Source organism: Pavona decussata, unplaced genomic scaffold (assembly GCF_977016875.1).
Source record: "Pavona decussata unplaced genomic scaffold, jaPavDecu1.1 SCAFFOLD_234, whole genome shotgun sequence".
Lineage (NCBI taxonomy): Eukaryota > Metazoa > Cnidaria > Anthozoa > Scleractinia > Agariciidae > Pavona > Pavona decussata.
This window is the reverse complement of record NW_028145639.1, coordinates 1091474-1105000: the sequence shown is the minus strand read 5'-3', so window position 1 is coordinate 1105000 and position 13527 is coordinate 1091474. Positions and strand designations below refer to the sequence as shown.

Sequence of the window (13527 nt, the reverse complement as noted above, 5' to 3'; positions counted from 1 at the left end):
TCCTGGTCAAGAACTTTGGAGGGATATGTTAACAATAGTCTTGCTGTCATTGATCTGAATACCCTGTACGCGTGGGAACCCGACACTGAACCAACGGATCCAACTAAGACTCTCAACTATACTCGAGATTACTGCAGGTAAAAATAAGTTCAATATATTTCTTCTTTTTTTTACTGTATATCTGTGGATTTCAAATGCAAACTCTGGCCATTTTCGCGAAACATCTCAAGAAACGAGTTCTAACTTGTTTAAAAACAAAGGATAAGGGTTTAGAATCCTTAGAAGGGTGCTGAAAAATCTTTACCTTAAGCAGCAACCATGACTTCTTTATTTGTATCTTTGCCATTTTCATGGCTGATTTGGCTTTTACAATGATCAAGGATTATCGTTCAGTTTAACGATTTCTTTCTCAACAGTTTAATAGTTCTCCTGTCTTAACTGCCAGAAATCTAACACTGTGAGAATTTAATGATCACATTGGATAATCAAAATGTTTCACTGTTAACTTTTAAACCTGGAAAACAGCCGCCTTTTGAAAGAAAAACCTAAACTTCTTGGAAATCTTTGGTTCTCAATTGTCGTGCGCAAGTTCTCTTAACATCGATATTAGCCCCGGCTAGATCTCATATTTTTAACATTTTGTCATGAATATCTAAAACATTTCTGGAACAAACCCTCACATCTGCTCATACTTTCTTTGTATTCAAGTCAACTCAATTGAAGTTTTGATAATCTATGATAATTTAAAGACTGTCGAGGTAAATGGATGTATTTTACACCTTCTTCCTTTTTTCCCCTCAGGTATAAAGGTTACTATCAGAACAGCTATCCATACAAGCGATCCAGTGAATACTGGAACATCTTGGCCGCTCGACTTGCCTTCGTGTTTGTGTTTCAGTTCGTAGTGTATGCCATCACTGGTTTTATTGCCTGGGCGATTCCTGATGTTCCTGAAGAACTGGCATTTAAAATGAAGCGAGAAAAGGAGCTGGAAAAGGCGATATTCAAGCAAGAAAATAATGCGAATGTGTAATAGTAAATGCCTTATAAGGTTTAGATTGTAACTGAGAAAAAGCACTTGAACTATTAACGGGAAAACTAGACAATTTTACTGATTGAACATTTTTCTAGAGATGCGTTCATAACTGCGATGGACGTCCATATATATTTGAAATATTTTATGCGCAGCGTTAATTTATGATACTTTTATATATTCATTCTCGTAGCTTAACTGTTCAGTCGAGCGATTGTTGAAATATTTGCTCCCAGCTTATAACTGATCGATCAGTCTGTATTCAGACCTCCTCTTATCATTGCGCCCTTCCTCGTGCACAATGCTTCATTACGGTGGTTTACAACTCAGTACAAAGACGATGGGGAAGGTTTTATTGAAAAGAATTTACCAATAGTTACATGCCACGAGTCTTGACGTCACTTTAACCTCAAAAAAGAGGCACCATGAATTCGTTAAATACGTTAATTTTGTGTCAGGCTATTTTGACCCCAAAACGGTCTGAAGCTAATCTTGCGTTAGAATTTTTTTCTGTTTTATCTCCCTATGACCATTCAAATTTCTCTTCCTGTGGTTTATATATACTGTAAAAGTGCGTGGTGCTAACTTTCAGTAGCTCTTTGCGTTTCTAGGTAACTAAGCCTGACCACTGAAACGAAAGCTATTATGTGGCATTGTAATGCTATCACGGTCTACTTTTCTTAAGTACGGATTAAAAATCTACATTATTTTGGCTATAGAGGAAAGGGTTAAGGTTTAAAGAACACAACCGAAAGACAGTGTTTCGGGAAGGAACGGGAAGAAATGATGACCAAACCATGGATCCTAGAAAGAGTCTTTCTAGGATCCATGACCAAACGATGAAGGATGAAGCAGATTTCGTCATGGCCCTAACAATATACCTCATCTCCAGTCGCTCACTTTCTTTTCACGGGGATTCTGGAGGACACAGGGCCTCACATTTAAAGAGAAAAAACATGTTTTGAGTAATTGTAAGAGATGGCTAATCAGTTTGTTTATATTCTCGAAGATCTCAGGGGTAGAAAGTTGGGCCAAGAACAGGCTGCAGAGGCACTTGGTGCAACTTAAAACGAACGAAAAAAAAAAAACAGAGAAACGGTGAAAAAAAAATCAAGGGTAAAACAGAGGCCCTCATTTTACTCTGGGGAATGTATTCTCCCTAGGTCTTTGAGGATTAGTTTATTTACTCTGTATTTGTTAAGTTATAAAAAGATATCAGCGTGGGAGCTAAGCATCTTTAATTTCCTTTAAATCTCGTTCATTTTACTTTGTTAAAAAAAATCATTAAAATGTATTTGATAGAGAGAAATTTCAAAATCTGCATCTAAAAAACTTCAACCATTACTATTCAAATAAAACCGTAACTACAATAACAGGAAATCTAGTAGACATTCTTTATTTATGAAAACGATAAAATGACAAAAAATTTTCGTCTTAAAAGTCATTAGTCGCTGCTTTCTAAAACTTGAAAATTTTGGAAAACATCAACTCTGAAAACAGCGTTTTTGGTCAGCAAAATGGAACGATACTAAAACGCTCATAAAAATGGAAAGCATGGGATTGAGCTTTCTTTGTCATTGTCAACCTGCTTTGAGCGACTGCTTGAGCTGATTTAGTATGAACGGTAGACGAAGAGCAAATATCGAAATTCAAAGTTTTGAGGAGAACATGGACACTCTGGGTTGTTCAAAGCCTGATTAAGCTAATCCTGGGTTAACATGAGCTTTGATTCAAGTTTAATGACTGGCCAATCAATAAAGATCTTTCCAAAAGATTTTTACCCTTTAGTTTTGACTTAGACTGTTCTTTACTATTAGCTTAAAAAAGAGCTTTTGAAAAATGTTTTAATAAGCGATATGAAAACCTTGGTTAATTTTAATTGGGGATTAGCGTTAATCATATCGGCTTTCGAACAACCGGGCGCCCCGGATAATTTGGCCATACTTTTATAAGTTAAGCGGATTGGAATATTTATATCACAAAGTATCTCAGACAACGTAAATATGTATCCGTCGGCGTCGTAATACATATTAAAGCTCCCCAATAGCAATTTTGACGGTGACAGCTGAGATTAAAATACTACCTTATTTATCAGGTGACGGTTAGAATTCCGTCAATTTGACAAAGTTTCATCTTGAAATCAGTTGCAGGTGCTTTCATAGGATACGAAACTGACGTCAAACTGACGCTATCTCCCCCTGTTGACTGATTCGTCCTTCTGCAATCAGTATTTTCCGATTATTTAATGATTATTATTTCTTTTTACAATTCTGTGGGAACATGGTTGCTTGATTCTTATTTAGGGATTGAAAAAGTCGTTTCACGGTTCATAGCTCAACCCATTCAGCTCCTCTCATTAGCTCTAGAGTTTGAGAGCCACCTGTTATCCATCTTTCGACTGAATCTCCATTCCAATGTTATTTTCCAGTATGTTAGATGCTCCTGAGATAGCCTCACTACAACCTCGGAATAAATTATATTCGTCGCGCACATTGAACTCGACTAAGCAGGTCGCCTTATGCCAAGTCGATCCACCTGCGAATTTTACTGAAAAAAGAGTGATACCTCGTACACGGAGCCTGAGTTAAATTTGCCTAAAAAATCATTTCATCGCCAATATTTACTTCTTGAAAAATTTAGAGCCTGATGCGCAAGACCAGCAATCTTCAGACTGAAAGCGCTTGTAACCCTTATCACTTGTAAAGATGCTTAATGTCAAAGAACGATCGATATTTCTCAATGACTAGCTGTCAGCGGGCGACAAGGTAGGTGTGATGAGTATATGTTTAAAGTCGTTGTTCCTTAGAGTCACGCGAGAGTAGATATGTCTTGTTCGAGGAGGATTCATGATAACTCATCCAATAGAGTCTGGTAGGCCTTCACTGAACTCTTTTGAACGAGAGCTTAATCAGTTCAAGCTGAAGACAACTGGTTTGGTTGCTAATCCCTAAGCAACTGAAGGTTGCATGTATCGATGGAGATTCAAAATCTTTGAAAATATGAATAAGAATTTCAAATGAGATGTTGGCTTTTCAAACGTTTGAGGGTGAGATACATTTTACATTGTCTATACATGTATAAACTATCAGTTAAAAGTACTGATGTGGGTTTTATTTGTTATTTCATCACAAAAGTTCCATCACCGCTTAACGAAGGAAATCGCTTGCGAGAGTTGGCTAACGTGGCGCAAAAAGTTATGGACTAATTAGAATTTTCATGAAGGTAAGATGTTTGTTCAGTTGGAGTAATGAATTAATCATTTTCCTTGTATATTTGTTATCCACACCGTAAATGTACAAACTTTAACAACACTATAGGTGTCGTAATAAGGGTAGACTATAATGAATGAACACGCTACCGTGACTTGAATGGAAAAAAGTCCGATTATTCTATGTACGAAATGTGACTGCAGTCATCAATATTTATGGGCTATTTACAGATCAATTCTGTGCTTATATTAGGGGGCCAAAGGGGTGTTGTTCGGTAACATTCTCGAAAGACTTCTGCTCGCTGTTTGAAGAGATCTGGACACGGTGGCAATCCCTTTCCGTCTTTAAATTCCCTCAGTACAGTATATATAGGATCATTTGAAAGACTTGCGCGCGAGAAACACTGATCTTCGTTGTTTGTATAATTGAAACATCGAGTTCTGTATTGGAATATTTAACTTTACTTTTGTGTTTCAATTTAAAATTCGTCGTCTATGTTATCACGAGTGTTTCAAAGACGAAAGGATCCAATCATGGATAGAGGGACCTACTCGGAGCTCAATCAAAACGATGTGCCAGTCGAGCTAGAGGCAGAGAATGCTCCACTAACAGAATCTTCGGCTGGTACAGCGTACCCTGCAGAAAGAGGCGGGCGTATCGACTACGTTTTGGTATACGAGACTTGTAAAGAGAACGAAGAGAAAGACGAAGAGACGAAGAAGGAAGCGGCGGCATTAACAAAATCGAGGAAGTTCTATGAAAAGCGCTTGCAAAAGAAGGGGCTTGTTCTACGACACGAGAGTATCATTGCAGAACAGGTATTGTAATCAGTTGTTTTGATTCATACTAATGTTTGGTCATCAAACTGCCGTCGATCAAACTGAAGGACTTTCAAATATTGGTGGATAAACACTATAGTTGTAACTTAGCGTTTAAAATCTTGAAGCTTACAAACTAACTGAAGTACTAACTGATACAGCGCATCGGAGATTTAATCCAATTCAGTTCCACACATTTCTTGGACAGCCGGACTTAAGACATTACGTTCATTGCATAATCATTATAACTATTTTCGATGTAATTTCACATACTACTCTAAGAAAACATTGAGGTACGAACTGCCAGTAAATCCCAAATATACCAAGTTTTCAGCGTTCAAACTTTTGGCTTTTGGCATGAAACGGTGCCTGAAGGTGCGAGGGTGTTTTCTTTCATTCTGCGAAACCTGTTATTTTCAAGTTTCCTTTTCTGTTCTCACTGCAATATAACAGCCATGATAGCGACTCAATATATCAAGAATCAGTGATTTGCAGGGGGTATTGGCTTAACGCTCGTTGACTTCTAGGTGTTTTGCAGGGGACTTTGTAGAGTGGTTTTTAAAACTAAAAACTAAATTAACGAGAATAATGGTCGCCATCCCCATTGATCAGGACACTCAACAGTTCATTTCGTTGGATATCTGTTCGGAATTCCCCAACCGCCTTAGAAATTCGAATTTAGTTTTAAAAAAAATCTACTGATCTTTCGCTAAAATGTCAGCTCAAAATTTGGAACTCTAGAAAACTAGTTCTTTTCGTTTTTGGAGGGGACAAATATTTCGGTCAGTAAAAATTCGAAATAGGGTCAGCTAGCATTTTCGTAAAGAGAACGGCAGCTCGTATGAATTCGGAAAATAACATTCCATTTCCTAAAACTTTCTGCAACTTAAATTTTTAGTGAAATAGATCAAACTGTATTAGCTTACTCAAATATGCCTTCAAAGGCCACAAGACGAACTGGGAACAGAAGAGGCAACACTTTAAGTATTTTTGCTGAAATTTTCTCGTTAGCTGCCCGTGATTGACGACATGGCAAGTTGTGTCCTTAGGTCATAAGTTCGAAACGAAAACAAGAAACGAAATTAAGATATTAGTTTTTCTTCAATGCGGTAGACAGGATCGTGGCTTGCGTATCGACGCCTGTTCCCGCACCAAATATGTATTATTGTAGTGGTGACACATTCGTTCTTTCAGTTACCTGAAGTCATTATTATATATGAATAGTTCACTTTTTCTTCATATATACAGTAACTCAAATGAACGAAAAGCCAAATTAATATGTCTCATGGATCATGCTCACCTGATAACATTGACGACGTATGGATGTAGGAGTGAGATATGAAATTCAAATATTTCAACTGTGGATGAAAAAATTACTAAATGCCGGAGAGACCGACCCAGTTGTGTACGTAACTTAAGCAGGTACGAAAAGGAAACCTAGACAAATATTCAGGCTTGTACAGGCTTTCATGCTTCCTTTTCGCAGTTGCTTAGGCTGTGGGTATCCCATGGAGAAACTTCGAATGTTTAAAGGGAAAGTCAAAGTGTACTGGAAAACCAATCTCTTTATTGTTTTAGTTTCTGTATATGTCAACCTTTTCTTAAGAGAGTACCAACAGTTACTGGATTCAATTAAAATTATGGCTTTTTGGTAATTGGTATTAAACGAAAACGATTTTAAAACTGACCTGCATTAAGCATAAGCAACGTTTTAAAAATGAATACAATTGACTGATTGACTAAAAGAACTTTTAGTCGGCATCCCGCCCTTTTCGTTCATGTTGGTCCAAGTCAAGCAAATGACTATAACAACCAAATAGAGTATGTATCTTCTTCTAGAATAATAAACCGCATAGAACGTTTTTCTAACTGGGGACCACGTGTTTAAACAGAAACATGCATTTTTCGCTCTTTGGCCGTACGAATTTTGAGACTGGAGTTCAATGTTGTACTCTTGACACAATTCATCATGACCAAAAACATCAAAAAACACTTCCTGGTACAGAAAGCCCCGCGGAAGTGCTTTGTAAGTAAGTAAGTAAGTAAGTTAATAGGTAGGTAGGTAGGTAGGTAGGTAGGTAGGTAGGTAGGTAGGTAGGTAGGTAGGTAGGTAGGTAGGTAGGTAGGTAGGTAGGTAGGTAGGTAGGTAAGTAAGTAAGTAAGTAAGTAAGTAAGTTAATTTCATGCAGAACCATATTGCTGGTCATGCCCTGATGGTAACGATGTCAGCGTTGCTAAGTGTAATTATTAAAAGTTTGTAAAACATCCACTCCCATTTTATATTACCCTCTATGTTTATTAGATTATTCATAATAGCAAACAATATATGAAACTTTCATGATGACACGAATATTAAATCTTTTCTTGGTTGTTTTCTTGCTATATAGGACCCTCAGGTTGAACGTCACTTTGTGTTGATTTATGCTCCCTGGGAGCTGTTGGCCAAGCGTGCAGAGGAGATGAGATTGAAAGTGCCTCTTCAACCAAACGATGTCCAGTTTAAGTCGCTATTGGAATCTCTGTGTGGTCCTGAACGGGTGGAAAAACTAGCAAGTTTAGATCCACTGCGTTTGCGTGATCCAACGGTCAGAGAAAAGACCGATTACTTCATGGGCCGCTTCAAAGAAGAGCATTTAACAGAATTCGTGAACCACGAAGACAAGGAGATCTTCTTCAGCACTGTAGATCGATTGTGCATCATACAGCAGATCCTTGGAAACACTCGCTTTGCGAAAGAACCGCAGTGCGTGGGTCTCAACAGGCTTGTTTTGGATGGAGTGTACACCTCGCACTATCCTCTGCATGAAGGGCCAGAAAAACTGAGGGAGGGAGAAATGCCTGTCAACGATCGCCAACGCTTGAGAAAGGACTGGGCTAGACTTGGCAGATGGTTCAAATACCAGCCATACGATGCCATCAAGGATTACTTTGGTCATGAGATAGGCCTGTACTTCGCCTGGCTTGGATTCTACACCGCCATGCTGGTTCCACTTGCCATTGTTGCCTTGATTGTGTTCTTATATGGCATTATATCAACAGGGTCTCACATCCCGGTCCAGGATCTCTGCGACGACAAAAATGAAGGCGTCTGGTACATGTGTCCTCTCTGTGACAAACAGTGCAGCTACTGGAACCTGGCTCCGACCACGTGTCTCTATGCTTATATTACGCACGTCTTTGACAACGATGGCACCCTTATTCTTGCCTTCGTGGCGTCCATTTGGGCCACGCTTTTCCTTGAATTCTGGAAGCGCCGACAAGCCACCCTTGCACATGAATGGCACACGGCAGATTTCGAAGCTGAGGACGAACCCCTTCGTCCAGCGTATGTCAGGTCCCTCACTGAAGAGGAACTCAATCCCTTCAAACCAGATCCAGACACTGGCAAGATTATTTTCAGAGCCACTAAGATCAAGCGTTTTCGTCGTTTTGCTTTCGTTTTTAGTCTTGTCGCATTCATGATTTTTCTCGTGATTGCTGCAGTGATTGGTGTGGTAGTATTCCGTGCGGCTGCCTTTGCTGTTCTGAGTAGCAACCCAGATCGAACAGTCCAGAAGCGCGCTCGTATTTTTACAACAGCGTTAGCAGCTTGCATTAACCTAGTGGCCATCACAGTGTTAAAGTACGTCTATAACAAACTGGCAGTATGGCTAACCAACTGGGAGAACCCTGCAACGCGCAGTTCCTACGAAGACAGCTTCACGATGAAAATGGCCCTGTTCCAGTTCGTCAATACCTTTTCGTCGATCATTTACATCGCGTTTTTCAAGTCTGAGATTATAGTTGGTACACCGGGGAGGTACACGCGGGTTTTGGGCAAGTACCGGTTGAACGGCTGCAGTGAGCAAGGCTGTTTCTTGGAACTGGCTATTCAGATCTCGATTATCATGGTAGGACAACAGCTCATTGGGAACGTCATCGAAGTTGGTATTCCGTAAGTAGTTACGCAGAAACCCTCTTTCTTATCAACTTATTTTCACTCTCTAAAACGTGTTTAAGATAATTTTTTTTTCATACCCCCATTTGGGCATTATTTATCTCAGGTTTGGAAACAGTTCGATTTTAATATATGTAGATGAGAAAATACTGCACTTCAGGGAAGTATGTTTACAAAAGGCATTTAGACGCGTCTTGTTTGAAGATCTGAAGATGGTTGACGATGATTCATTCATTCATTCATTCATTCATTCATTCATTCATTCATTCATTCATTCATTCAATCATTCATTCATTCATTCATTCATTCATTCATTCATTCATTCATTCATTCATTCATTCATTCATTCATTCATTCATTCATTCATTCATTCATTCATTCATTCATTTTGCTATTAACCAGAAATACAACAACAGTATACAGAAATACATTAAAGATAATATACAATATTCCTACAGATTATAAATTAAATGTTCCTGGGGAATGCTCATGCCTTCCAAATAGCCGAGACATACAATGTAATTACTACCAATAATCTGGAGATCAGACCACTCTAGTATCTCTTCCTTTCTGTGAAGTCTAAATTCAGTCACTTTTGCTTTGGTGTAGATCGTTTATGTTGTGGTTAAAAAGGAGGAAGTTAGATGATTCTACTGACCGTCCACAGTATATCAAGGACCATGATCTGAGTTCTCTGGAGGATCATTACTTGTTTTGGGACTACCTTGAGATAGGTAAGAAAAGCGTACTGATAGGGAAACTCACCAAATACCTCATCTCGTGATCATTTCACTAAGTCAAATGGTTTACTTAATTTTGTATGCTAATATCTATCGTAAAGAGAGAACTTTAAGGGCCGAACTCGATATCAGTCCCAATTTTTAACGATATTTTGTAACAGAAAATGTCTAAAGTTTCAGTTGTATTTTCTTCAGTTGTAAAAACTGTTTACTGATTTTCCAAATCAAAAACTGCCTCCTGAACCTGTCTCAGTTTTTCTCCAATCTTTACTTTTTACACCCAAAGCCACCGGCAAACAAAATTATTATTTCTACTGGGTGAGATAAGTACTGCATGTTCATCGTATACCTTTTTATGATATGGACGTTGTGAAAATGTTACGGCGATCGATATCAGTGCCCTTCAGGGTTACTCTCACTCAGACGAAGTACTAGATACATTACAGACTACTGGATTTTAACGCCTGGTATTTGCTTAAAATTAACAATCACATGTTTTAAATCTAATTTTCAGTTCTCCAGTACGGCTTTGTAACCATGTTTGTCGCCGCCTTTCCACTTGCACCATTTTTCGCTCTCATTAACGCTATCCTAGAAGTTCGTGTGGATGCCATTAACTTCGTGTGTTATCATAGACGGCCCCAGACCGTACGTGTTGAAGATATAGGGGCCTGGTACAGTGTACTGGATTCAATCACCAAGGTGGCAGTGTTAATGAATGCGTTCGTGTTGGCATTCACATCCGAATTTATCCCTAAGCTGCTCTACAGGTATCAATATGCCCCAGACCGTAATTCACCGGGTGGAGGGACACTGAAAGGTTACATCAACAACAGTCTTGCATCCATCGATTTGAAGACCCTCTATACTTGGGAGCCTGGGACCGAGCCGACAGACCCAACTATGAATGTTAATTACACCAGAGACTACTGCAGGTAATATTGCCATTCATCTCAAAGCTAAAGCCCCATCCACGCCAACAAAATATGTTTAATTAAACCAGGTTTAACAAAATGATAATTGGTAACAGAAAGCTGAACCATTGGCTTTGACGTAGGATTCAAGTAAACTTTAACTTATGCTTTCATTCGCGCTAAATCTGAAGTCGACAAAAATCCGAAAGCAGCTTTTACGAAGGAAACAATTTTCAACTGTGTTTAACAAAACAGCTTTTAAACGTGATTAAGCCTTGGTGTGAATGGGGCATAAGACACCATTAAAAAACTTGTAAATGTGGCACATTAGACCTTAACACTTCTGTGTTCCGAGAGGATCCCCGAGCCTCTATTTGTATTTATGTGTTGAGTCAACCCTTTCCCGAGTAGATTTATTTCCCGAAAAAAGGTATGACGTATGACAACTTTTAAATTGTCATTGCTACTTCTTTGATTAAGCATTTGAGCTATGGGCTTTCAAAAGTTCCCAAAGGAACGTTATAAAACTAAATATACTCGCATCGGTAAGGGGTTGATACAAAGGCTGAGTATGAGAGATATAGGCTCGTGGACTCCTGATACAACTTTTTGGCAGCATGCGTACAATTTCAACACCACTTTGAGCTATACGGTCAGACTCGCGTAAATAGAATTAGATTTCTAATTGGCTGCCATATTCTTCATTTATTTGCATTCAAAGGTATGCCAGTTACCATGACAGCACCTATCCTTACCACTACTCCAAGGAATACTGGAATCTGGTCGCCGCCCGACTGGCCTTTGTGGTTGTCTTCCAATTCGTGGTGTACTCAATCAGCAGTCTCATAGCCTGGATTGTCCCGGATGTTCCTGAGGACCTGAAGTTCAAGAGCGAGAGAGAAAAGCAGGTGGTGAAAGAAAAACTGGGAACGACGAGTGATGACGAAGATGAAAGTGAAGAGGAAAATACTGGAGATGATAAGAAGTCTGACCAGCCGGCACTTATGTCCGACCTCTAAATCTTGTTTAATTTCTTTCTTTCTTTTTTTTTTTTGCACTTTCGGTTGGACTGTTGAAAGGTCGGTAGCCTAAGAACGTAGATAAGTTCGATGCCAGATGCCGGTGAACTAGACGTGCGACGTTTAGCGCGGTGAGGACTTTAAAGTAGATTTGTCCTCTCTCAGAGTTTGGGGCCTCGCCCGTAAGGAAGCTACTATTGAACTTAATAATCACATCTAAAAAAGGTAGAGTAAACAGACTATCACTAAAGCCAAAGCAGGGACGAAACTTCACCTTTTTTCCTCTCTCGCAACTACCGACCTTTCGTGCGCTTTCAAAAAGGTTTAGGGTCGGTTATTCTGACGTGGCCAGTTAACATAACCACGATCTAAAACACTTGAAAATTTAAACGATGTCTACTGTAAAAAGTGTCAAGAAGGCTTAAAAACATTGACCAAACATATGTCACTCTACATAAAATGGCCCACCTATAAACAGATAGATAAAAAAACAAAGCCTAACCTAGACCGTGGCTTAAAGGAAGACAATCAGTGGGCCTCAAAATCTGTTTGTAGTGGTTTTATTTTAAGTAGATAAGTAGTTTTCTAGGCCTTCTTGTTACCGTCAGTAGCAGCCAATGTTTAGATATGACTGTTGGCAAAATTGAAAATGGCTTAGAACGTGGTTTTGTTAAACACCTTCTAAACTATCTTTTAATAACTGACCCTTTAAGATTCCGGTACGAGTACAACTACGAATAAGAGATCAGGCCGGTTGACTTCAGGTTTTGAGCGAAATATAAAGAAGTCAGTAAAGGAGAGATATCTACAAGGAAGTCGTTCTTTTTGCTCTTTATGAGCGACGAACTTGATGCAGTTGTTTTGAATGATGACCGGCTATGCCCTTTTGTTATTGCGAAAAGACGATATCACCTTCGTTTCAAAGACTTGTTTCCGTCACTATGCCCTTCTAAAAAGTCTCGTAGTAAAATGACGACAGCTATCTCGTTTTCCCGCCAAAATGACACTGGTTCACGCGTGCGCATTCTGTCTCTTTTGAAAAAATTCGCACACGTACTAGAATCTAACGCGGTTCTCTAATCTCTTGTCGGTGCAACACGTTTGACTAGGCTCTTTCAGTTTGTTATATGTAAACTTGTTGAGGAGTCAGATGGGTCAGTCAGTTTTGAAGCGTGAATGTTATGTAAACCAAATTATAGTTAGGTCTGACTGTTTCTGTCAAGTTGGTTAACTACTATACCAAAATTTAAAAAGTGGTTTTCGTAGCAGAATTTTGGGGGAAATGGGGGAAAAGGGTGAGAAAATCGGCGGACAAACTGCAATCTTGAATAGTTGAAATAAAAAATTATCACCACCCCTCGCCCCCCCCCCCCCCCCCCTCCTAATTTCAATGATGGAAAAAAGGCGCGTTTTGCTTTGCACGCGAATTCGTCATTGTTTTTTTTTTTGGGGGGGGGGGAGAGGGGGGTTAATTTTTTTTTTATTTTGTCTAAGATTGTAGTCAATAAGATGGGAATGGTGCTCTATAGTACTCTGATCACTCAAACGTCTTGGTATTGGTTCAGCATATCTCATGTTAGAAAAGGACAAATTGACGTTTATTTCGAAAGGTAATTAAAAATATCAGTGTCACAACCCAAAGGAATATTATTTTGAAGCCGATAAATCAGAATAAACTGGAAGATAAATAAACTTGGGAACATTATGAGGTGTGTGCGTATTGAAAGAAATGACATGTTATGTGGCCACCCAACAAACATATTTTTACAAGTTTGCCATAAAATAAAAAACGACATGTTTTCAATAATTCGTTGTTACGTCACTTGCTTGTTGGACTTTGCAAGGAAAAGTGACCAT

General features: G+C 39.0%; 2 protein-coding genes across 2 annotated transcripts in view; both read left to right on the top strand.

Moving 5' to 3' along the window:
• LOC146458029 (anoctamin-4-like) overlaps positions 1-1174 on the top strand; it is a 7808-nt gene extending 6634 nt beyond the window's left edge. The window contains exons 5-6 of the mRNA XM_085091179.1: positions 1-137; positions 802-1174. The exon at positions 1-137 is cut by the window's left edge and continues 284 nt beyond it. Of these exons, the coding sequence (XP_084947305.1) occupies positions 1-137; positions 802-1033 (369 nt within the window). The 3' untranslated portion in view covers positions 1034-1174. The remainder of the gene's footprint in view (positions 138-801) is intronic.
• Positions 1175-4736: 3562 nt separating this feature from the next.
• On the top strand, positions 4737-13375 carry LOC146458028 (anoctamin-4-like). The gene is made up of 5 exons (XM_085091181.1): positions 4737-5060; positions 7448-8994; positions 9607-9731; positions 10252-10672; positions 11373-13375. Exons 1-5 carry the CDS (start codon positions 4737-4739, stop codon positions 11668-11670), a joined length of 2715 nt encoding a protein of 904 aa, XP_084947307.1. The 3' UTR covers positions 11671-13375.
• Positions 13376-13527: the final 152 nt, after the last annotated feature.

Coding starts and splice junctions, on each gene's coding strand:
- LOC146458028 (XM_085091181.1), top strand. CDS start 4,737: ATGTTATCACGAGTGTTTCAAAGACGAAAGGATCCAATCATGGATAGA. Junction 5,061..7,447: donor AGAGTATCATTGCAGAACAG/GTATTGTAATCA, acceptor CTTGCTATATAG/GACCCTCAGGTTGAACGTCA. Junction 8,995..9,606: donor GTCATCGAAGTTGGTATTCC/GTAAGTAGTTAC, acceptor GCTTTGGTGTAG/ATCGTTTATGTTGTGGTTAA.